Here is a 26,904-nt window from a genome sequence, read left to right on the forward strand (position 1 = left end):
ATTTAATAAATATAAGGAACCAAAAAAATTCAATAAAATAAAAAGACGAGGCTAAGCAATACTAATAAGATAATATTTGTTGGGCCTATTTATTTCTGGAAATAATAAGCAAGTGTGGCCCACATAGTAATGTATAAATAACTTGGATGATTTGAAATCGTCACATTCTAATTCGAAAGGCTGCAGGCATGGATGTTGGAGACGATGACTCCATCGCTAACCGCACGCGTTCAAAGAAGCGTCTACGGCGCCACTCTCAAGGAACCGTCTACGACGCCAACAAGCTACTGCCGTTATTGCCGGAAGAAGTCATCGTTGAGATCCTTCTTCGACTTCCGGTGAGATCACTCCTTCAATTTAAGTGCGTATGCAAAACATGGAAAGAGCCATCTCCAATCCCCAATTTGCAAAGAGCCATCTTCTGATCTCAACCCCGCATCTACAATTGGTCTCTTCCATTCTCGGTCTTGCACACAGAGAAATCGTATCTTACCCTTTGAAGCCACTGTTGGAAATTCAATCAAATCGTGTTAAACCCGTTATCTTAAGATCGAACTGCAACACACGTATTCTAGGTTCATGCAATGGGTTGCTTTGTTTGCATGATTCCTTTCAATCTTATTTCAGATTGTGGAATCCTTCTATCAACTTCGAATCCAAAACATCTCCAACCTTTGTATGTTTTAATCATAATTTTTCCACATATCGTGGCTTTGGCTTTGATCAAGTTAATGACAGATACAAGGTGCTGGTAGTTGTGCGAAATTGGAATAATTTAAGGGAAAGTGTGACCATGGTTTATACTTTTGGTGAAAATTCTTGGACAACTGTTCAAAATTTCCCGTATGAGTGGGATGAGCGTACTGATCGGAATACTCATATGTGGTTAGGGAAATTTGTGAGTGGCAGTTTGAATTGGATAGTTAATAATAAAAATGGTGTTGATTCTAATTCTAATAATCAAGAGGTGATTATTTCCTTTGACGTTGAGAAAGAGACTTATCGTGAAGTGTTGCTGCCTCAACATGATGGTGACAATGTCTGCAAACCTGTTTTGTGTGTTTTGAGTAACTGCATTTGTGTGTCTTTTGATCAGAATACACATTGGGTTGTGTGGATGATGAAAGAGTATGGAGTGATTGACTCATGGGCTAAATTGATAATCATCCATCAAGATAAGTTAATCTCGGATATTTTTAGGTGGTCTTCGTCCGATGCCTTGTTCATTACTGAAAACGGCGGTGTTCTTCTACTGAGACCCAAGCGTACCAAACTTGTTGTGTATAACTTAAAAAATAATGGTCGTTTGCGTTATCGTAGTACGAATTTTGGCAAATTTGCGTTTGATCTACATATTTATCACGAGAGTCTGGTATCACCGCAGTGGTAAATCATATCTTGTACTGTGATTTTTCAGTAACATTGATGTTTGATTTAAAGTCACTGTTTTGGAGGAATTCAATTAATGTTTGTTGCGATCTTCTTTTTATTCTATTAAGTAAGTTGTGCTTTTAATTTACTTTACAGGTAGTAACATTGCACTCCCTATTTACATCTACACTTGCAAGATAGTTTGTCTGTCTATCTAAGCTTAACAGTCCATGTTTGCTTAACAATCTCAGCAAGCTTTGTACTCATTACAAATTATCAACATCACAATCAATTTGTTAAAAAAATCAAGTATTTCTACAACAATGTAGCTAAGTTAATAGTGAGATGCTAGGTAGTAAATTTGTTTTGATCCTGCAACTGAAGAACAACTTAGATGTTGTGTCTGCAAAGTCTGATGGTTGCTGCTTTTTGTGTAATAAACTGCTGCATAATTACTTGCTGTGCTAGGGTGTGGAAATTGGTTTCAATACTGACAGGTTTCGTTTTAGGAATTGTCAATGGTCTTTGGATTTGCTTGATGTAGGCCTCCTACGGGTCCTAAAGGTCCTGTCCGCTAAAAGGCCGGGAAAATCTTGACTGCTAATCTTAAGGGTAGACCGGCTTTTGAGGCTGATTATCAGTCTGCATTCATGTATTTGTAATAGTTAGCTAAAATTAAAATATGATGTAAACTTTTGATATACGACACTCCAAGCTATCTTCAAGTTTCAACCCATCCACGTTGTTTAACTTACGAGTGTTTCACCCATCCCATTAGTATGTTTAAGCAACTACTTAAGAAAGTTTCTGATGGTATTTATATTGAAATAATATTTACAATACAAATAGAACTTAAAAAACTGGACATTTATTTTGGCTAGAAATTCTATAATCTATATTTTAAATTAAAAAAATTATCTTAAGTTGAAATGTTCACAGAATCAAAAAGTTTTTTACCATCAGCTTTAGACCAATTATGATCCATTTTTCACTAATTTGAGTACATGATATGTTCTTGGTTTAACCTGTTGAAAAAGCCAGTCTAATTTATAAAACAGTGGTCTATACCCACACCACATAGTCCACAATCATAATTTGATATCTGAGTTGCAAAACACTACGCTTTGTAGTTTCTTTATTATAACTTAGTTTAAGTTTTAAAACCAATGAGTTGTTAAACACTTCAAAAAAATGCCAGTATTTCTTCACCAATAGATAAGTAGTTAGTATTCATGACGCAGTAGAAAGGACACCATAAACTTTATTCTTAGGTTTGATACGAAATTTCTTCACCGTACGTTATATGCTTAAAAAAATTTCAAATCAAACCAAACGTTAGGTTTTTTTTATACACATGAATCTCAAATCAAACCTAATGTCATATGCTAAAGAATTTCGTATAAAAAAATTACACGCTTAAGAAAAGTGAGCCTCTTTCATTAACATATGCTGAATGTAACTAAGAATAGACTTTGGTCCAAGAAAATCCAAGTTTAGGACTTTCCTAAAACTAAACCATAATGTTGGAATCATTAATTTGACATCAAGAGATTGTGTTAATGAAAAAAATGTGAGTAAGAAGATTAGAAGAACATAGCTAACTAACATTTAGTACAGTTAGACTTAGAGTGTGCTCTGCTATCTTCCAGTCCATATTAATGATAAAACCCCAAGTTGGCAATTCATTGGCCAGCCATTATCTTTGATCACTCTTCTGTAATAGGGAAAATGCGCTGAGAATCGCAATTAGTTCTTTTGTCAATTTACATACCAACACCTGCAGAACCACACAAATTGCCAAGTATAAATGTAAGTAGTGGTACATCAAATGGAAAGAAGAAAGACATGGGGATCTGCATGAATATGGTCAATAGCTACCAAATTCACAAACCTTAGCCAATAAGTTAACCACTTTTGCATACAAAGCTTTGTGACAATCTATCAGTATTTTGTTCATTTGCGCAATTTGGTGCAAACGTTGGGCAGTTTTCTGTAAATAATACAAATAGAGTTAGCAAAGGAACACGGACAGTCAGGAATTCCAAAAAAGGGCTTCAAGTGAATGAACAGAAAGCGACAGAGGCTTGTACATAGGTGAATGAATAAACAGAAAGCAGACGGAGGCAAACATGTATGTATTAGTACCAATGAAGGTCCTACATTCCAACTTTCACCAACTTGGTACAAACACAGCCGAGTCTGGCACTTCTGTCCATACAATGCCACACAGTCTCAGCTTCTGTGTTCATCTAAGACACAAGCCCTCAGATATCCTCCAAAGGTCTGAATGGTCTCAGTGTGTCTATCTGTTTGAGGATGATAGGTGGAATTCAATCTCAGCTCCGCACCAAAGCCTCCTGCAATGCTCCCCATAAGTGGGAAGTAAACTTCGGATATCTGTCTCACACAATGCTAGAGGGTACTCCATGTAGTATGACAAACTGATTTTGCACTGGTATAAAGTGAGCTGATTTTGTCAAACTGTCCACAATCACCCATATAGAGTCAAAATTTCTCCGAGTCTTTGGTAGAGCCGTAACGAAGTCCATTTTCTGAGTCTTTGGTAGCGCCATAACGTAGTCCATGGGAATGTTGTCCCATTCCACTGCGGCATATCCAGAGACCAAGAATCCAGCTAGATTTTGACGTTCTATCTTAGCTTTTTAAGATCTCTTTTATAATTATGATATTTTAGTTTATAGGAGATACATTATAATTATTCTATTTAGTTTATATTCATAGACAAATTATCAAATTATTGTATCCCTTTTAAAGCCATGGAGAAGGAAGTAAATGAATCAATTATCAACTTGAGTGTACGATGACACTTCATTTTTTGTCAAGTTTGAGTTTGAGTCTCTTGAATCATTATTCACTTGAGACTTTTCAAATATTGTTTAGACAGCAGAAAGAAGGTTTGGTAAACTTCAGTGTCACATGGAGAAGTAATTAAACTTGCTATGAAGTCAGAGCTCATAAAAGGGTACATCAATGATGTCATATACATTTTTGAAAAACGGCTTGTACAGTGATATTCTTATTAAATTATGACAATCTTCATGTAACAGTTCTCATCACAATTCACAAGCCATGTCTTCAGTTTCAATACACAAAGATCCCAGAATTTCTCAAAACTCTCAAAAGGGCATAAGAAATGCAGTTAAAGGTGGAACAAATCAAGCAAAGACAGAAAATTACCTTTGCAACAAGATGTAATGTTAATGTCCTTGTTTTCTTCTTCAATCTCGTTCTTTTCTTTATTCGGACTTGAAACTGAGATGAATTTTTTAACTTTCACAGGTGGATAGGTTGAAGAAGAAGCTTAGGAATGAGGAGGACATTTACAAGGCATTGGAGAGAGCTTTGAATAGGCCTTTGGGAGCTTTGCCTCGTCTTCCTCCTTATCTCCCTCCCTATGTTAGTAAATCACTCTCCTTTTCTATTTGTCCTCCTTATCTTTAAAGCACTGACATAGCCACCGAACACAATTGACACTCGATATAATTTGAAAAAATGAAATGATTAAATGTAATCACACGTGTCAGTGTCAGATAGTCAACCTGAAGCAACAGTGGTACATTGCTATAACTCTTCTAGGGTGAGTAACTAGTCCAATCCAATAATCAATTCTGCAACACACCGATTATGATTAAGCTATTTCATAATTTCGTATGTGCATACTTGGATTAACTGTGAGTTTGATAAAAAGAGAGTGTGCCGCCCTAATTTTAGCAAGCACTACACTTTGAAGTTTCGACAAAATCAGTGTTGCCTCACCGCGATTTATAGTGCATTATGTGACAAGAATATTGTCCCTGATTTCATGCATTATGCATTTCATAAAGTAACAAGAATATTGTCCCTGATTTCATGTATCTCCTTTTTGTCTTACCAGATGATAAACAAAGAAAATTCAATCATGTACTCATTCTTTCAAGAGCAGCAAGAAATCTATATGTAAAGACCAAATGGCAAAAATTTCGATTAAGAAAATTCCAGTTTGCAATAAATCACTACAAAAACATTGTGAACCTCCCAAAAAACAGGTTTGTCATGTGTAAAAATAGTTTACAGTTTGTGTTCTAGCATTAGTTACTACAACATGCTTTTAAAATACGGTCCAGACTGCGGATACATCAAATCTTTATAATGCGGCTGATGCAATCAAAATTGCAGTTATGAAACCTTAACAAAAAAATAAGGGTTAGTTTCATCTTTTTAAATTCAAACTTTTTAGCTACTCATTATTTATATTTTGAATGACAAATATTAGTTGTTAGATTAATATTTATATTTTTGTTAGGGTTTGAATCAATAACCTTTAGGGTCCGTTTGATGGTCAGGATAGGGAGACAGGATATGATACATTAATCATATCCTGCTTAAATCTCATGTTTGATGCACCAAAGGGATAGGATAAAATAAACCATTTTCCTATCCTATCCTGACTTTCCTTTGTAATTTCTATCTGAGTATTGTGTTCTAGCATTAGTTACTACAACATGCTTTTAAAATACGGTCCAGACTGCGGATACATCAAATCTTTATAATGCGGCTGATGCAATCAAAATTGCAGTTATGAAACCTTAACAAAAAAATAAGGGTTAGTTTCATCTTTTTAAATTCAAACTTTTTAGCTACTCATTATTTATATTTTGAATGACAAATATTAGTTGTTAGATTAATATTTATATTTTTGTTAGGGTTTGAATCAATAACCTTTAGGGTCCGTTTGATGGTCAGGATAGGGAGACAGGATATGATACATTAATCATATCCTGCTTAAATCTCATGTTTGATGCACCAAAGGGATAGGATAAAATAAACCATTTTCCTATCCTATCCTGACTTTCCTTTGTAATTTCTATCTGAGTATAAGCTGGGTTAGAAATTAGGATTAGAAGATCATTTCTTATTTATTACCTTGATATTCTTCCATTTTTAAAATATTAAAATAATGATAGCATGTATTTTCTATTATAATTAATAACATGCCATTTTTACAATATTTAATTAATTATGAGAGCAAGTTTTTCATTTAATTACAATGATATCTTGTTTGTTATCATGTGCGCATCAAACACATGATAAGATTAATGCTTATCATGTCTTTATCATATCTTATCTTTATCCAGCTTTATATCATATCATGTCTCTCTCCTATCATGACCATCAAACGGGCCCTTAATTCTTTTAATCCTTTGTTAGATTAATGTTCTTTTTTTAAGGAAGATTAATGTTAGTTGTTAGATTAATATTTATATTGAAGAGTATGCTAAACCCTCGTGGTATTGCTTAAGCAAGCAAAACAAGTAACTTTTTTTTTTGGAAATGTTAACTTGTGCCCTCAAGGCACAACTTTAGAAGCCAAATGTAGAAACTTAATTTTGGAAATCGTGTATTCAATGTCTTGAAAGTTTAAAAACTTACTCCCTTCGTTTCAAAATGAGTGTCGCTTTAGCCAAAAAAAATTGTTTCAAAATGAATGTCGCTTTCAGTTTCCAATGCAATAATAACTTTTTCTTTTCAATTGTACCCTCCAATTAATACTCTGTACACTACTTCCAAAGTATTACTTTTAAAACTAACCAATAGTTAATAAGGATAATTTGGTAAAATAACCATTCTCTTTCTCTTAATCATTGCATTTCTTAATATGTGTGTAAACACCTAAAACGACACTCATTATGAAACGGAGGAAGTATTTTTTTCAATACAAAACTTATGTTTTAATTCCTTTTTTAGATTCATAACTTGTGCCCTTAATACACAAGTTAACATGACCTTTTTTTTAAAAAAAAAGTGGTGTAATTATTACTTAATCAAAGGTCAAAACTTATATTTGACAAATTTTTTAGTATTTATAGTTATTGCCTTGGTTACACCTGTTACCATGACCCTTGTATTTAAGGGTTTGCGCATAAGAAAAAGCCGTTTTTGTCCGAGATAAGCATTGTAGTATATAAATAAATAAATTTGGATGAATTGACACAACAAAGTTCTGAGGCCATGGATGTTGCTAAGATTCGTTTAAGGAAGCGTCTGCGAGACTCTCTGGAAGACGCCGTTCCGACTCAACCGGTGTCTAAAACCACCACTGTCAACAAGCCATCGTCGTCGTTTTTGCCGGAAGAACTCATCGTGGAGATCCTTCTTCGACTTCCGGTGAGACGCCTCCTTCAATTTAAGTGCGTATGCAAAACATGGAAAACCCTAATTTCCAATCCCCAATTCACAAAGAGCCACCTTCTGATCTCAACCCCATCTCTACAATTGGTCTCTTGGTTTGTCACTCCTGCAATCAACCAATTCGTATCTTACCCTTTGAAGCCACTTTTGGATAACCCATCAACCTCTGTTAAACCCTCTATTTTCAACTCAGCATACGATACACATATTATAGGTTCATGCAATGGGTTGCTTTGTTTGTATGACTCCCTTCAATCTAATTTTAGATTGTGGAATCCTTCTATCGAATTCGAATCCAAAACATCTCCAACCTTTGTTTCTTTTGATCATAATTTATTCGCTTGTTGTGGCTTTGGCTATGATCAACTTAATGACAGGTACAAGGTGCTAGCAGCTGTGCAAAATCAATTTAATCTTATGGAAGCCGTGACCAAAATTTATACCTTTGGTGAAAATTCTTGGACAACTATTCAAAATTTACCTTGCGATTTCGGGCCTGGTTGCAGTGGTAGGTGGAGGTGGGTAGGGAAATTTGTAAGTGGCAGTTTGAATTGGATAGTTAATTATAAAAATGGTGTTGATTCTAATTCTGCTAATCATGAGGTGATTATTTCCTTTGATGTTGAGAAAGAGACTTATGGTCAAGTGTTGCTACCTCAACAAGATGGTGACAATGTCCGCAATCCTGTATTGTATGTTTCGAGTAACCGCATTTGTGTGTCTTTTGATCTCTCTAAGGAAAAGAGTTGGGTTATGTGGATGATGAAAGAGTATGGAGTTGTTGAGTCATGGACTAAATTGATGATCATCCCTCAAGATATGCTAACCTCGGATATTCATAGGCATCCTTTGTCTGATGCCTTGTTCATTTCAGAAAACGGCGTTCTTCTGCTGAGACCCTCGTATTCATCACTTGTGGTGTATAACTTAAATAATAATGGTGGGTTGGATCGTCGTCATAGTAGGATTTTTGGCAAATTTGCGCTGCATCTACAAATTTATCAGGAGAGTCTAGTATCACTGCAATGGTAAATCATATCGTTTGTTTTAGTTTGAGAAGGTTGGAATTGCTAATAACACTGGCTATAATGAGATTCATGATGTTCATAGCTTAGTAGCATCCAGAGGATTGTCAAGGGATTCATTTAATAAGTTACCGCACCATATGATCTTGAAGAGGATTGTTAGTTACCCTTAATTTACTTTTAATTAGTTTTTTTTTTTTTTTTGCTATTGAAGTATTACTTTTAAGTTGTTTGCTTTAGTATTTTGTATATTTTTAGGGTAATCTGAATACATTTAGTGATAGTGTTTTCCTATTTTCTACCATTTAGTTACTTTCCCTTATCTCTACAAAGGGATTTGTAACACTTTTATCTTTAATGAAAAGTGAAAAGTTTAAACTCTTTCATTCCTTTTCTCTCTCTCAAATGTGGACCATAGCATTTAACATGGCATGGCTGTTTGTGACGCAGTTTCAGGGTTGTAAGAAGTATGAGGAGATGATTGAGAAGTATCATTCGGGATTAGGGGATAAGAGGTAGTCGTTGTGACACAGTTTTGTGGCATTCCTGTTGTGAGGTGTTTAGTCGAAGTAGCATGGAGAGGGCTTTAATTTTAATTTTGCTGATAATCAAGTGCTCAAACTCTACGAGTTCGGGCATCGCGATTTGTTGAGTCGTAAGATTAAGAGAATTAGAAATGAGACGGTTAATCCTTTGGAGTTTGTCGACCAGTTTGATGTTCGAAGGCATTTGACAGAAAACGGTAAATCAAAAAGCTAGTGAGAATAACTAGATATATCATTATTTTAGACAGTGATGGATTAGAAATGGAGTTTGATTTTTGTGACAGTTCGCATATAACTTCTGCCTGTTCTTTTGCGTTGGTACTTATTTGAAATGTTAGAATAGAATTCTTTTATAAGTTAGCTTAGAAAGAAAAGGTATCGCCCCTCCACAGTTTCACTGTTTTATAAGCTAACTACTTTAGTAAGTTTCTAATGGTATTTATATTTAAATAATATTTAAAACACAAATACAACTTAAAACTGGACATTTATTTTGGCTAGAAATTCTATAAATTAAAAAAATTATCAAACAATCATAGTTTGACATCTGATTTTCTAAACACTATGCTTTGTAATTTCTTTATAATTTAGTTTGAGTTTTAAAGTCAATGAGTTGTTAAACACTTAAAAAAGATGTCAGTATTTCACTATTTCTTCACCAATAGATAAGTAGTCAGTAATAGTATTCATGATGCGCTGGGTAGGACACCATAGCCAATTTTGGATTGATGGAAAGTGGTGAAATTGAATGAAGTAGGACATGGTTATATTTCATTTTTTGGTTTTTAAAAAAATGAATGGAGTGGAACGAAGTGTGATGGAACCCGTTCCATCAAATACCACTCATTTATTCAAATTTTTATTCCTCCAATTTGAGGTGTATGCAATAGAATAGAACATAATAACAATATAGTTACAATTTTGTCCTGATTTTTCTATTTCACAATCGTTTCTTATTCTACTATATTCTCTTCAACTTACGTTTCTTCCTTTCCTTCATAGAATTTTGGCTGTGGTTTCTTTTTTCTTTTTCTCGCGCTTCACATATTTATAAGTGTTTTTGTTGTCTGTTGCAACTGTCTTTTATCCTTCGATGATTGCCCTTTGAGCTTCCGGGGACAAGCCTTGTAGACCGTAGTGTTTTGTTGTAGTTGTTAGGTGATGTGAGTTTGTATTTGCATTTTTGGAGATTGGTTTCCATGTCGATGAAACAGTAATGGTGTATGCTAATGCAATGAAGGTACTCGTTTAAAAAATAATATTGAATTCATGTTATTTGAAAACAACCACGCCTCCTAAATGATGCCAAAATTGAAACTTTTGGCAATCTACTAACAAAAGAGTAATGATATTTTGACATCCATTTGATGACAACTTTGTTGACAACCTTGTTTTTCTCACTTCTTATTGGTCAAAAACTATGGAGAGAGAAAAAGGAAGAGAGAGAATAACAACATCATGTGAGTATGAGAGAGAAAGTTGTCCAAAAGTTGTCAAAAAGTGGTTGTCAAAATATCATTTCTCCTAACAAAATTAAGTAAGCGTCTTGATAAAATTGAGTAGAGAAAATTCAACAAATTGATGTGTTTTAAATAAAGGATAAAAATAGAATAAAAAAGTTATAACAAATTCCGTTCCGTCCATTTTTTAAAAATGGAATGAGAAATTTGTTCCATTCTATTCCGTCTCACTCTATTTTATTTTGTTCTGCTCCGTTAACTTTAAGTTATCCAAAGCCTAATATTACATGCTTAAGAATTTCATTTGAAAAAATTAGACCAAAATCGAGCCTCTTTCGTTAACAAAAGCTAAATGCAACTAAGAATAGACTTTTGTTCCAGAAAACCAAATTGAGGACTTTCCTAAAACTAAACCAAAATGTTGGAGTCATTAATTTGATATCAAGAGATTGTACGAATGAAAAATAAAATTGATGTGCTAAATATCAGAGCAAAAAGAACATAGCTAACTAACAAATAGTACAGTTAGACTTAGAGTGTGCTCTGCTAGCTTCCAGTCCATGTTTTTTTTTTTTTTTTTTACAAAAGTCCATGGTTTGATAATGAGATAAAAAGTCCATGGTTTGTTATTGACAGAATATCATTCACAAATCATTGTAGAAAAAAGCTCTTTACCGGTGCCCTTCATGAATATGGTCAATAACTACCAAATTCACAAACACGAGTACTCCTAAAATGGTGCAGCACACATACCAGGTATTATGTGTAGGGTACTCGTACCGTATTCACACCAATCTGAGATAAAAAGTCCATGGTTTGATAATGAGATAAAAAGTCCATGGTTTGTTATTGATAGAATATCATTCACAAATCATTGTAGAAAAAAGCTCTTTACCGGTGCCCTTCATGAATATGGTCAATAACTACCAAATTCACAAACACGAGTACTCCTAAAATGGTGCAGCACACATACCAGGTATTATGTGTAGGGTACTCGTACCGTATTCACACCAATCTGTACAATTTTTATTTAGTTGATTCCGGATGATAGATACCGTAAAAATGTGTACACAATGGAAAAATAACAAAATATTTTGATTTTTTATTGTATTTCAAATATTTCTCTTGCTTTGATGAAAATAGTTAAGGCGGTAAAAAAAAAGTATAAAAAATATGATGATAGATGTGTGACTAAAATACGAATACTGTTTTTTTTTCACCCTAATATAGAAGTGTGAATAAAATGCGAATACTATTTTTATTTTATATTTGTTCTCACTCTTTTCATAAACAAAACCTAATGCAATAAAGAATAGACTTTTGTCCAAGAAAACCAAGTTTAGGACTTTCCTAAATGGCTAAATCTAAACCAAATGTTGGAGTCATTAATTTGACATCAACATCTTGTACAAATGCAATATGTGCTAAATATAAGAGAAAAAAGAACCTAGCTAACTAAACATTAGTACAGTTAGAGTGTGCTCTGCTAGCTTCCCTGCCAGCCATCTAAACCAGGGAATATGCGCCGAGAATCACAATTAGCTCTTTTGTTGATTTACATCCTAACTAACACCTGCAGAACCACGGAAACTGCAATGTACAAATTTAAGTACTGGTACTTCAAAGTGGAAAGAATAAAGACAGTATCAGTGTTCAGAAAAGCTCTTTACCAGTGATCTTCATGAATGTAGTTTACAATAGGTACCATGATCACAAACCTTTGGCCACATCAATTACCCACTTTTGCAGCCAAAGCTTTGTGGCGATCTATCAGTATTTCATTCATTTGCGCAATCTGGTGCAAAAGTTGGGCAATTTTCTGTAAATAAAATAATCATAATCAGCAATGGAACCCAAAGAAATGAAGGACAGTCAGGAAACTCCCAAAAAAAAGTATGCCTTCAAATGAGTGAATGAACAGAAACCAGACAGAGACAAACATGATTGTATTTGTACATAGATGAATGAATGAAAAGAAACTAGACAGAGACAAACATGATCCGAGTATTTAATATATCATTCGCACCCACCGAGCACATGCAAACTATGGATCCGATCTTGAGATTGAGAACATTATAGCCAAGCAGAATAGAATACTAAACAGGGCTATGTTATCATGAGCGAGCAAACTATAATAAACTCTCAAGAAGCACTTATAAAAAACTATACAATAATAACAACGAAGTCTTATCCCACTAAGTGGGATCGGCTACATGAATCGAATTACGTCATAATGTTCTATTATAAACCATGAGTAAATCCAACTCATTAATCTCTAAATCTTTCATAATAGTTTTTTTAGGTCTTCCTATACCTCTTGTGATTAGACTATCCTAGGCCTGTTCAAGGTTCAGTTTTTGAAGAAAATTGAACCGAACCGAACTGTTAAAACAGTTTGGTAAAACTGAACCGAACCGTTCACAATTTCACCCGAGTTGAACTGAACTGATTTTATGGTTCGGTGCACCATAAACTGGTTTTCGAACCGAACCAGTGATGTTTGGAAACCAAATTGTTCCTGGACTATTCATCCCTCACTCCAGAAATTATTCACATAACACAAACAATCGTTCATACTAAACAGTGGGAGAAAAATTTAATTCGTGAAATCGAAAAAATTGCAGAAATGTCTTTGTCACTGCATCATCATAGTCCCTCTCTTCCAATTCTTCGACTGGCTCCGACGGTAATTCGGAATATCAGATCTCGCTCCAGCGTCGCGATATGGAATCGTCTCCATCGCAAAATCTGAACAAGTTTTCTTGGCACATCACCTCCACAGCAGCCGGTGGAGGATCGACGGTTGCAGATGCAAACTGGTGATCGCAATGTGAAACTGTGATGCGGCTATTTGTGAACTCACAGATTTAGGATTGGGTTCGTATTGTAATAAACAAGCTTGTATAATTGAATTCTTTCACGTCATTTCAATGTCTACATTATAGTTCGAATCACAAAATTTTGATGAAGGGAGAATTTTTTTTGACGGAGGTTATTTCAGATTAAGGAATATTGTTCCAGAAGATTCATAAAATGAAAACTGAACTGGTGAAATTAAATTGGGTTTAGCAGTTCAGTTCACACAGTTTTGGTTCGGTTTTTGAGTTTGGTTCACGTTCGTGAACTGTGTTTGAATTAACAGTTCAGTTCGTGAACCAACATAAACGGTTCGGTTTTTATCAATGTGGTTCGGTTTGGTTCTACAATTCGGTTTGGTTTTTCAGTTTTTTGTTAACACCCCTAGACTATCCTCCATCTCATATCTTACTACAAAATCTACAAGTCTTCTCTATATATGCCCAAACCACCTAAGCCTATTATCCACCATCTTTTCTACTACTATATGTGCTGCTACCTAAACTCTCTCTCTCTAATGTTGTCATTTCTAATTCTATCTCATTTAGTCTAACTACACATCGAACGCAATATCCTTATCTCCGCTATGCTTACTTTATTCTCGTGTTTGTTTTTAACCATCCGACACTCCGGTCCATACAACATCGTCGGTCTGACAACTGTCCGATTTAATGTTCCCTTCAACTTGACTGTTACTTTTGTATGACATAAAATACATGAGGCTCTTCTCCCTTTCAACCACTCAGCTTGAATACAATGATTTACACCTGCTTCTATTTCTCTCTCATTTTGTCCTAAAAAAAACTATAACTTTATTTAACAATTGTATATTCCTGTTAATGTAGGAGAAATATCTATGCATTCTATTCTATGCTAGTATACTAGCCAATTGCACAACAACAATGACATAGATGTAATATGATATAAATGCAATTTGTTAAATAAGTCATTAAAATTCTGAAATTGTAATGAAACATAAAAAAATAAATGAAATGTAATATTAAAGTAATGAATTGAATTTAAACGAACCCCTTCTTTCTCCATGATGATTTGCATAAGACGAGACTCATTGGGCGCGAGGGTCCTCCTTCTATTCTTCCTCCTCCTCATCAACACCACGACGAAGAATAACACAGTGGCAGCACGTAACCCAAATGACCAATTTGCCCCTCCACGGTTCCGGAAAGAAGAAACCGCGGAAACGAGTTTAGAACGCAAGATCTGAAACCCAATGCTCAACCACCCGATAAAGTCACAACCTTTTCGGAGACTTGAATCGAACGGTGAAGACAGAGATAAACATTCTTCTTCCCAAGCGTCACAATCACAAGGGGAAAAGGATGGAGATGAAGAAGGAGATGGGAGTGATTTCGATTGTGGAATTTGTTGATTTGTGAAGAGTTGAAGATTTTCGTGGTTAATTGGAGGGAATATTGAAAATTCGTCTTTGTTATCGGTGATAATTACCATTGGAAATTCGTTTTCATTGGCATTCACAGGAACTGCAGTACGATCATCCACCATTGGAGATTGAATTTGGAAGAACCCAAAAAACGAAAGAAATTTGACAAATTAATTATTTAATTAGGAATTTTTTATTTTGTTAAATTATAGAGTATTACTTTTCCACCCTATGGCATTCTCGCGCGCCTGCAAAAATTCCAAAAATACGGTATTCATAGAGTATTACTTTTTTATTAGGAATTATAGAGTATTACTTTTTTTCTGGTCCGGATTACATTTTCCGAACAAGATTGTTAGTTTTTCCGGAACATAAATTCCGGACAAATACGGTATTCATATTTTGTGTCTTTCTTTGATGTCAAGGGTCTCTGTTGACCGTTATATGAACCCCACACAAGCTGCAATGCAATTGCAGGGTTCATAGGAACGGTCAACAATGACCATGACACCACAAACACTCCTAAAAGCTACCTAAAAAACTTAAATTTTTTGAAGAAATGTAAGAAAGGATGTGAAGAAGAATGAAGGAAAATGTTGAAGATCCAAGCCTTTTTATAGCCTAAAACAAGTACTAGGTGATTTGTAAGTAAAAGAAAACGTGTTTTTCATTCAAAACCGTCCAAAAAACGCTTTAAAACTCAACTAACCGGCCAAACCTTTTGGTGAAACGTCACTAGCCAAGTTGTTAGTGAGTGCTTCCAGATTATATAATCTGAAATGTATGCAGTATTTCCAGATTATATAGTCCGAATGGCACCAGAATAACATAAATAATGAATCTTTTGGGAAGGTGGTTCGAAGAGGAGCTTTTGAACTCGATCTTGCCGGCCTGCCAACTGACATGTTACGATCGGCAGGCCGACATGATCGAGTTCATAAGAACCTCTTCTTATGAACAATGCAATCAAATCATAATTTTCATAACAATAAATACCAAACTTTTTTTTGTAAATCTAGAAGGACTATCTATATATTTTTGACAGCATGCTCAGGATCTTCATAATGCCGTCAAATGTAACACCCCGTTTTCCCAACGTAAAAATTTCTTAAATAAATCAGAGTTTTTCAACTTTAAACGGAATGCTACACTTCTTAAAAACTCATAAACTGAATAAATAACAATTTATTCTTCAAAATCATTTAACATAAGTAATTCAAAACTTCGCAGCGGAAATTAGTTCAACAATAAAAATAATCTTTGGCACACAGGCCTCATTAGAAAATCTCATAAGTCTTAATTCGATAGTTATTCATAAAGTTCATAAACAATACGTAAGGAATAGAAGTAAAGTCAAGTCCCATCCCGTTACGTATCAGAGCACCTAGACACACATGTGAGGAGTCCACTCACGACGCCTCTAATCTTGATTACCTGCAAGTTACCCATACGAAGAGCAACATTTCCAAGCAGAGGGGTGAGATTTCTCAAAACAAAAATATTAAACATATAAATCATATAAAGTACATTCAACAACTTAAACATCTTATAACTCATTAATCATATCTAACAACTTAAACTTCCTTAACTAGTATCATTAATCTTCCTACATTAGTCATAAACTATCATAACACTAATCATAAACATCTTCATATATCATCAATTACTAATCTTAAACATCATTATATAACATCAAATAATAGTCACCAACAATCATCACATAGCATCAATATCAATCATAAGCATCAACATGTAATTCACATAAGTATCATTATCAAAGCATATCATTTATTGAAAACAACTTCATAATTAAGTTCATAATCAACTTCTTAAACAAACATCATCATTAAATCATAACCAAGTATCATCATATATTCAATAATTCAAGACATCATAACATCAGCATTAATATTCATTTAATATCATATTATTATCATCGTCAATCATAAACAACATCATCATCAAACATCATCATCAAAACATAATCAAAACATCATCATCGAACATCACTTATCAAATCATCATTAAATATAAGTTATGACGACTCTACAATGCAACAACAACTTCAACAACAACTTAGACCACTTCGACAACAACTTAGACAACTTCGACAACAACTTAGACAACTTCGACAACTTCAATATGCATGTGGTACCACCAGGGCATTAAGCCCCCTTCGCTAAGGTCATATTTGGACCTGTCGGGCATTAAGCCCCCATCGCTAAGGTCATCAAGAACCTGTCGGGCATTAAGCCCCCATCGCTAAGGTCATCAAGAACCTGTCGGGCATTAAGCCCCCATCGCTGACTATGCAACAACACAATCTTCCTACAGCTTGGACAACAACGTGAACATCTTATACAATTCCATTAAAATGGACAACTTCTTAAATCATGACAACTTAGACCGACTTATACAACTCTTATCATCTTAACATCTTAACATCTTAGCATCTTGACAACATATGGATCACATAAATAATTCATGTCATATCATAATATAACAATATCAAATGATAATAAACAACATCTTAAAACATCATATTCATCAATCATAAACAACTTCATATAACATCGTATTTAAACATCAACAATAATTCACTATGTATCTTTGTAAACACATAATAAATTATCCACAACATATTTTTATGTCAAACCAAAGCTACTGGAAAGATATCACAAATATCAACAACTTTCATGTTTACAACAAAGATCAATTCAAAATAGAAACATATGAACAAAACGCAAAAACATGAAACAGAGAATGTTGTCACCGTACAATTTCGCTAAGACCTCCCTGTAGTATTTTAATCATAACTCAAAGACCAAACATCATTTTCATGTCAAACCAAAGCCACTAGAAAGCTAACAAAATTATCTAAAACTTTCATGTTTACTCCTAAGACCAATTCTGTACCGATCAATACCAGTTTTTATTTTAAATTCGGAAAAATTGTGCTGAAAGTCCATAAAAATTCACTGTGACCTACGTGCAGTAATTTGACCATAACTCAAGTTCTATATATTGTTTTGACGTGAGACCAACGGAATTAGAAAGCTAACATCCATACCTACAACTTTCGTGTTTACACCTAAGACCAATTCCGCACCGATGAATACCAGTTTTAATATCAAAATTCGGGCTGAATACAGATTTTCTTCAAGTTTCACCTAATCTCATGGTTCTAACCTCAAAACTACTTCCAATAATCATCCTATGGATTATCTAAGGTCTGTACACAATTTCTACATCAATTCAACAAGTTTTCATCATCTAATCATCAAATCTCTCTCAAAACCCTAATTCTCAAATTCTCACAAACTCTCCCCAACTTGTTAGATGTAATCTAATGATTTAACAACTTAATATTAATGCAAGATAGTCTCACCCTCACCTTAGATTAATTCCTGAATCAGCAGCAGCGTTCTTCTTTCCTAAGGTATTCTCCTCTTCTCTTGACTTTTCTCTTCTCTTCTCTTCTTTCTTGTTCTCCTCTTTTCCAAAAAGCGGTTTAAGGTAAACTCTTTCCAACCTAAGCTTCTCTATTTATAATACTAAAATATTCTTCCCAAATCTATTTAGGTCCAACAACTTATTCTTCTTTCTATTCTAACCCCCAATTCCACTCACACTAATAATTCTCATAATCTTATAAATAATATTTCTCTACTAAATATAGTCTAATAAATAATAAACCAAATAACATATATATATTTTCACACAAAATAACAAGTATATTATACACCGAATAACATATATTCACATAAATACATCACATAAATATAAATATATTTCTAGACTCACATTACATAATTATTCAGAACACATAAATCATATAAATATATTCTAAACTCACATCACATATATAATCACACCATATCACATAATCATTCACATCACATAAATCACATAAAATCACACCACATCATATAAATCATATAAAATCATATAAATATACACATCACATCACATAATTCATATAAATATATATAAATATATTTCTAGGCTCAATAAATAAACCAAATAAATCAAGTAACAAAGAATAAATCAAATAATTAAAAAGTGGGCGTTACAACTCTCCCCCACTTAAAGAATTTTCGTCCTCGAAAATTAAACATCCTGCAAACAACTATGGATTAGTCTATACAACAAACAACAATTCAAAACAACATACAATCAAACAGCAAGTTAGAACAACAAAAGACAATGTAAAATTATTACACAACACTACGTTGCTAAACACGACTCTACTACTTGGCCGGACGGACCGACCTGCTCTGATACCAATTGTAACACCCCGTTTTCCCAACGTAAAAATTTCTTAAATAAATCAGAGTTTTTCAACTTTAAACGGAATGCTACACTTCTTAAAAACTCATAAACTGAATAAATAACAATTTATTCTTCAAAATCATTTAACATAAGTAATTCAAAACTTCGCAGCGGAAATTAGTTCAACAATAAAAATAATCTTTGGCACACAGGCCTCATTAGAAAATCTCATAAGTCTTAATTCGATAGTTATTCATAAAGTTCATAAACAATACGTAAGGAATAGAAGTAAAGTCAAGTCCCATCCCGTTACGTATCAGAGCACCTAGACACACATGTGAGGAGTCCACTCACGACGCCTCTAATCTTGATTACCTGCAAGTTACCCATACGAAGAGCAACATTTCCAAGCAGAGGGGTGAGATTTCTCAAAACAAAAATATTAAACATATAAATCATATAAAGTACATTCAACAACTTAAACATCTTATAACTCATTAATCATATCTAACAACTTAAACTTCCTTAACTAGTATCATTAATCTTCCTACATTAGTCATAAACTATCATAACACTAATCATAAACATCTTCATATATCATCAATTACTAATCTTAAACATCATTATATAACATCAAATAATAGTCACCAACAATCATCACATAGCATCAATATCAATCATAAGCATCAACATGTAATTCACATAAGTATCATTATCAAAGCATATCATTTATTGAAAACAACTTCATAATTAAGTTCATAATCAACTTCTTAAACAAACATCATCATTAAATCATAACCAAGTATCATCATATATTCAATAATTCAAGACATCATAACATCAGCATTAATATTCATTTAATATCATATTATTATCATCGTCAATCATAAACAACATCATCATCAAACATCATCATCAAAACATAATCAAAACATCATCATCGAACATCACTTATCAAATCATCATTAAATATAAGTTATGACGACTCTACAATGCAACAACAACTTCAACAACAACTTAGACCACTTCGACAACAACTTAGACAACTTCGACAACAACTTAGACAACTTCGACAACTTCAATATGCATGTGGTACCACCAGGGCATTAAGCCCCCTTCGCTAAGGTCATATTTGGACCTGTCGGGCATTAAGCCCCCATCGCTAAGGTCATCAAGAACCTGTCGGGCATTAAGCCCCCATCGCTGACTATGCAACAACACAATCTTCCTACAGCTTGGACAACAACGTGAACATCTTATACAATTCCATTAAAATGGACAACTTCTTAAATCATGACAACTTAGACCGACTTATACAACTCTTATCATCTTAACATCTTAACATCTTAGCATCTTGACAACATATGGATCACATAAATAATTCATGTCATATCATAATATAACAATATCAAATGATAATAAACAACATCTTAAAACATCATATTCATCAATCATAAACAACTTCATATAACATCGTATTTAAACATCAACAATAATTCACTATGTATCTTTGTAAACACATAATAAATTATCCACAACATATTTTTATGTCAAACCAAAGCTACTGGAAAGATATCACAAATATCAACAACTTTCATGTTTACAACAAAGATCAATTCAAAATAGAAACATATGAACAAAACGCAAAAACATGAAACAGAGAATGTTGTCACCGTACAATTTCGCTAAGACCTCCCTGTAGTATTTTAATCATAACTCAAAGACCAAACATCATTTTCATGTCAAACCAAAGCCACTAGAAAGCTAACAAAATTATCTAAAACTTTCATGTTTACTCCTAAGACCAATTCTGTACCGATCAATACCAGTTTTTATTTTAAATTCGGAAAAATTGTGCTGAAAGTCCATAAAAATTCACTGTGACCTACGTGCAGTAATTTGACCATAACTCAAGTTCTATATATTGTTTTGACGTGAGACCAACGGAATTAGAAAGCTAACATCCATACCTACAACTTTCGTGTTTACACCTAAGACCAATTCCGCACCGATGAATACCAGTTTTAATATCAAAATTCGGGCTGAATACAGATTTTCTTCAAGTTTCACCTAATCTCATGGTTCTAACCTCAAAACTACTTCCAATAATCATCCTATGGATTATCTAAGGTCTGTACACAATTTCTACATCAATTCAACAAGTTTTCATCATCTAATCATCAAATCTCTCTCAAAACCCTAATTCTCAAATTCTCACAAACTCTCCCCAACTTGTTAGATGTAATCTAATGATTTAACAACTTAATATTAATGCAAGATAGTCTCACCCTCACCTTAGATTAATTCCTGAATCAGCAGCAGCGTTCTTCTTTCCTAAGGTATTCTCCTCTTCTCTTGACTTTTCTCTTCTCTTCTCTTCTTTCTTGTTCTCCTCTTTTCCAAAAAGCGGTTTAAGGTAAACTCTTTCCAACCTAAGCTTCTCTATTTATAATACTAAAATATTCTTCCCAAATCTATTTAGGTCCAACAACTTATTCTTCTTTCTATTCTAACCCCCAATTCCACTCACACTAATAATTCTCATAATCTTATAAATAATATTTCTCTACTAAATATAGTCTAATAAATAATAAACCAAATAACATATATATATTTTCACACAAAATAACAAGTATATTATACACCGAATAACATATATTCACATAAATACATCACATAAATATAAATATATTTCTAGACTCACATTACATAATTATTCAGAACACATAAATCATATAAATATATTCTAAACTCACATCACATATATAATCACACCATATCACATAATCATTCACATCACATAAATCACATAAAATCACACCACATCATATAAATCATATAAAATCATATAAATATACACATCACATCACATAATTCATATAAATATATATAAATATATTTCTAGGCTCAATAAATAAACCAAATAAATCAAGTAACAAAGAATAAATCAAATAATTAAAAAGTGGGCGTTACAACTCTCCCCCACTTAAAGAATTTTCGTCCTCGAAAATTAAACATCCTGCAAACAACTATGGATTAGTCTATACAACAAACAACAATTCAAAACAACATACAATCAAACAGCAAGTTAGAACAACAAAAGACAATGTAAAATTATTACACAACACTACGTTGCTAAACACGACTCTACTACTTGGCCGGACGGACCGACCTGCTCTGATACCAATTGTAACACCCCGTTTTCCCAACGTAAAAATTTCTTAAATAAATCAGAGTTTTTCAACTTTAAACGGAATGCTACACTTCTTAAAAACTCATAAACTGAATAAATAACAATTTATTCTTCAAAATCATTTAACATAAGTAATTCAAAACTTCGCAGCGGAAATTAGTTCAACAATAAAAATAATCTTTGGCACACAGGCCTCATTAGAAAATCTCATAAGTCTTAATTCGATAGTTATTCATAAAGTTCATAAACAATACGTAAGGAATAGAAGTAAAGTCAAGTCCCATCCCGTTACGTATCAGAGCACCTAGACACACATGTGAGGAGTCCACTCACGACGCCTCTAATCTTGATTACCTGCAAGTTACCCATACGAAGAGCAACATTTCCAAGCAGAGGGGTGAGATTTCTCAAAACAAAAATATTAAACATATAAATCATATAAAGTACATTCAACAACTTAAACATCTTATAACTCATTAATCATATCTAACAACTTAAACTTCCTTAACTAGTATCATTAATCTTCCTACATTAGTCATAAACTATCATAACACTAATCATAAACATCTTCATATATCATCAATTACTAATCTTAAACATCATTATATAACATCAAATAATAGTCACCAACAATCATCACATAGCATCAATATCAATCATAAGCATCAACATGTAATTCACATAAGTATCATTATCAAAGCATATCATTTATTGAAAACAACTTCATAATTAAGTTCATAATCAACTTCTTAAACAAACATCATCATTAAATCATAACCAAGTATCATCATATATTCAATAATTCAAGACATCATAACATCAGCATTAATATTCATTTAATATCATATTATTATCATCGTCAATCATAAACAACATCATCATCAAACATCATCATCAAAACATAATCAAAACATCATCATCGAACATCACTTATCAAATCATCATTAAATATAAGTTATGACGACTCTACAATGCAACAACAACTTCAACAACAACTTAGACCACTTCGACAACAACTTAGACAACTTCGACAACAACTTAGACAACTTCGACAACTTCAATATGCATGTGGTACCACCAGGGCATTAAGCCCCCTTCGCTAAGGTCATATTTGGACCTGTCGGGCATTAAGCCCCCATCGCTAAGGTCATCAAGAACCTGTCGGGCATTAAGCCCCCATCGCTGACTATGCAACAACACAATCTTCCTACAGCTTGGACAACAACGTGAACATCTTATACAATTCCATTAAAATGGACAACTTCTTAAATCATGACAACTTAGACCGACTTATACAACTCTTATCATCTTAACATCTTAACATCTTAGCATCTTGACAACATATGGATCACATAAATAATTCATGTCATATCATAATATAACAATATCAAATGATAATAAACAACATCTTAAAACATCATATTCATCAATCATAAACAACTTCATATAACATCGTATTTAAACATCAACAATAATTCACTATGTATCTTTGTAAACACATAATAAATTATCCACAACATATTTTTATGTCAAACCAAAGCTACTGGAAAGATATCACAAATATCAACAACTTTCATGTTTACAACAAAGATCAATTCAAAATAGAAACATATGAACAAAACGCAAAAACATGAAACAGAGAATGTTGTCACCGTACAATTTCGCTAAGACCTCCCTGTAGTATTTTAATCATAACTCAAAGACCAAACATCATTTTCATGTCAAACCAAAGCCACTAGAAAGCTAACAAAATTATCTAAAACTTTCATGTTTACTCCTAAGACCAATTCTGTACCGATCAATACCAGTTTTTATTTTAAATTCGGAAAAATTGTGCTGAAAGTCCATAAAAATTCACTGTGACCTACGTGCAGTAATTTGACCATAACTCAAGTTCTATATATTGTTTTGACGTGAGACCAACGGAATTAGAAAGCTAACATCCATACCTACAACTTTCGTGTTTACACCTAAGACCAATTCCGCACCGATGAATACCAGTTTTAATATCAAAATTCGGGCTGAATACAGATTTTCTTCAAGTTTCACCTAATCTCATGGTTCTAACCTCAAAACTACTTCCAATAATCATCCTATGGATTATCTAAGGTCTGTACACAATTTCTACATCAATTCAACAAGTTTTCATCATCTAATCATCAAATCTCTCTCAAAACCCTAATTCTCAAATTCTCACAAACTCTCCCCAACTTGTTAGATGTAATCTAATGATTTAACAACTTAATATTAATGCAAGATAGTCTCACCCTCACCTTAGATTAATTCCTGAATCAGCAGCAGCGTTCTTCTTTCCTAAGGTATTCTCCTCTTCTCTTGACTTTTCTCTTCTCTTCTCTTCTTTCTTGTTCTCCTCTTTTCCAAAAAGCGGTTTAAGGTAAACTCTTTCCAACCTAAGCTTCTCTATTTATAATACTAAAATATTCTTCCCAAATCTATTTAGGTCCAACAACTTATTCTTCTTTCTATTCTAACCCCCAATTCCACTCACACTAATAATTCTCATAATCTTATAAATAATATTTCTCTACTAAATATAGTCTAATAAATAATAAACCAAATAACATATATATATTTTCACACAAAATAACAAGTATATTATACACCGAATAACATATATTCACATAAATACATCACATAAATATAAATATATTTCTAGACTCACATTACATAATTATTCAGAACACATAAATCATATAAATATATTCTAAACTCACATCACATATATAATCACACCATATCACATAATCATTCACATCACATAAATCACATAAAATCACACCACATCATATAAATCATATAAAATCATATAAATATACACATCACATCACATAATTCATATAAATATATATAAATATATTTCTAGGCTCAATAAATAAACCAAATAAATCAAGTAACAAAGAATAAATCAAATAATTAAAAAGTGGGCGTTACATCAAATAGAGAGCTAACTCATCCATTCGCGACAGCATTAGAAAGATCCTGAGCTTGATGACAAAAATTTGCATGGTTTGCTTTGGTGTGTTTGTGTGTTTTGCTGGTATTGAAGATCAAAACCGGAGAGGGTGTATTTATAGAGGTCCTTGGATGTTTTGGACCACATAAAATCTTAGTGCAATGTGGTCCATACAAAAGAATCCTATGCTGAAGAGTTCCGGATTACGTTATCCGAAATGCACTGACGCCCTATGTATTTCCGGATTGTGTAATCCGAAAAGAATATATTGGGTTATTTTATCGATTAAATGAAATTAAAACAATAAAAACATAACTAACACGCAATAAAAGACGCAATTAAAACATAAAGCAACGACTTAATTCAACAACACATAACTAACACGCAATTAAAACAACATAAAACATGTGGTTAATTAAAACATAACACATTATCACGGATCATCTAAACTAACTTCTTCCTCCTCTGGTCCCTCCAGCAGAGCCCTGATCTCTTTGTAATTCCTGGGCCGGTGCAAACTTTTCAGGATTTGTTCAGCAGATCTAACCAACGAAGCGTCCAACTCAATCGGTCCTCTAGCGCTATGCTGACCAAAGACAGAGAACATGGTTCTCACGTCGTCATCGTTTGTGAGCTTCATCCGGCTGAAGCGTAGAGATCCGGCTGAGTCGGACAATGGACATCGATATTCAACACCGACCACCCTCCTCGTGTCTCTACGGTTGAGTTGACAGTTGATTTGATCCAGCTCATCCTTCAGCCCGGATAGGGTGACATCGTCGCGAATCCTAAACAGATGGGGTGGTGTTCCACCGTTGTAGTAGACTGCCGCTAGCTTGGTGTTCGGATCAAAGCCAGGGAATTCCATTTTTTTCTGGTGTAGTTTACTTGTAATGAAAACAGGGACCCCTATTTATAGAGGTATTTGGCCGTTGTGGACCACAAAAATTGTAGGTACAATGCAGGCCACACAGAAGAATCCAATGCTGAAGCAATCCGGATTATACAATCCGAACCAACCCTCACCATACACAACGTCCCAAGTTTCACTTTGGGACACCCCATTATCGTCTTTTTCCGGAATACGTTATCCGGAATGCATGTGTTATCCGGATTATATCTTCCGGACTGCACCAGAAGCTTTAGGCCGGTGGTCTGCACCACAAAGAAAACGTTTTTCAAACGTTTTGGGCGGTGGTCAAGTGTAAAAACACATTTTTTGACCGGCATTGATGGCCTCCCACACGTTTTTTAACCCCCTCCCCTATAAATATGGTTCATTTTCTCAAAAAATTTCACACCTTCTTCTTTCTTCTCTTCTCCTCTTCTACAACGATGTGTTTCCATCGTTGGCCTTTCATAGAAATAGGCCTCTTTGGAAAAGCATCAGGGGTCATATGATCGATCAATAGGGTGGGGGTCAGTTTGAATCTGAGGTTGGTTTGCCTGGGTGTCATGTTGACCATCATGGTCTCTTGTTCCCTAGAGGCCCCTGTGCCCCCTCTGTCTCCCCACCAACAGATTTTCTTCTTCACCGCCATCTTCTTTCCTCCCAACCTCTTTCCTCTTCATCAGTGGCTGGAGTTAGAGCTGGAGTCACTGGTATAGCTTATGTAA

At 33.8% G+C, this 26,904-nt stretch overlaps 3 protein-coding genes and 1 pseudogene across 4 annotated transcripts; 2 read left to right on the top strand and 2 right to left on the bottom strand.

Annotated features, from left to right (window-relative positions):
* The first annotated feature begins 188 nt into the window (after positions 1-188).
* Positions 189-1,498, top strand: LOC146901924 (F-box/kelch-repeat protein At3g23880-like; annotated as a pseudogene).
* A 5,863-nt stretch (positions 1,499-7,361) lies between these two features.
* On the top strand, positions 7,362-8,971 carry LOC146901925 (F-box/kelch-repeat protein At3g23880-like). Its single transcript, XM_085735982.1, has one exon. It carries the CDS (start codon positions 7,381-7,383, stop codon positions 8,590-8,592), a length of 1,212 nt encoding a protein of 403 aa, XP_085592108.1. The 5' UTR covers positions 7,362-7,380; the 3' UTR covers positions 8,593-8,971.
* Positions 8,972-11,829: 2,858 nt separating this feature from the next.
* On the bottom strand, positions 11,830-15,058 carry LOC146901926 (uncharacterized). 2 transcript variants are annotated; one of them, XM_085735374.1, is made up of 3 exons: positions 14,476-15,058; positions 12,261-12,409; positions 11,830-12,163 (listed from the first exon to the last, which is right to left on the bottom strand). In XM_085735374.1, exons 1-2 carry the CDS (start codon positions 14,968-14,970, stop codon positions 12,320-12,322), a joined length of 585 nt encoding a protein of 194 aa, XP_085591500.1. In that variant the 5' UTR covers positions 14,971-15,058; the 3' UTR covers positions 11,830-12,163; positions 12,261-12,319. The 2 variants fall into 2 exon arrangements, with proteins under 2 accessions (XP_085591500.1, XP_085591501.1); XM_085735375.1 differs by having other exon boundaries at positions 11,830-12,180; positions 14,476-15,037.
* On the bottom strand, positions 15,055-26,155 carry LOC146901927 (uncharacterized). Its single transcript, XM_085737093.1, has 2 exons — positions 25,742-26,155; positions 15,055-15,096 (listed from the first exon to the last, which is right to left on the bottom strand). The coding sequence occupies exons 1-2, from the start codon at positions 26,153-26,155 to the stop codon at positions 15,055-15,057; spliced, it is 456 nt and encodes a 151-aa protein (XP_085593219.1).
* Between the last annotated feature and the right edge of the window lie 749 nt (positions 26,156-26,904).

This window comes from Medicago sativa, chromosome 8 (assembly GCF_051527215.1).
Source record: "Medicago sativa cultivar Bolivia chromosome 8, Bolivia_mono, whole genome shotgun sequence".
Lineage (NCBI taxonomy): Eukaryota > Viridiplantae > Streptophyta > Magnoliopsida > Fabales > Fabaceae > Medicago > Medicago sativa.

Excerpts from the sequence above, each read along its gene's own strand:
- LOC146901925 (XM_085735982.1), top strand. The coding sequence starts at position 7,381 with ATGGATGTTGCTAAGATTCGTTTAAGGAAGCGTCTGCGAGACTCTCTG.
- LOC146901926 (XM_085735374.1), bottom strand. The coding sequence starts at position 14,970 with ATGGTGGATGATCGTACTGCAGTTCCTGTGAATGCCAATGAAAACGAA. Across the intron at positions 12,410-14,475 it reads TCATCATGGAGAAAGAAGGG|AAAATTGCCCAACTTTTGCA; the intron begins GTTCGTTTAAAT and ends TTTTATTTACAG.
- LOC146901927 (XM_085737093.1), bottom strand. The coding sequence starts at position 26,155 with ATGGAATTCCCTGGCTTTGATCCGAACACCAAGCTAGCGGCAGTCTAC. Across the intron at positions 15,097-25,741 it reads AGGGACCAGAGGAGGAAGAA|GCGCGCGAGAATGCCATAGG; the intron begins GTTAGTTTAGAT and ends GAATTTTTGCAG.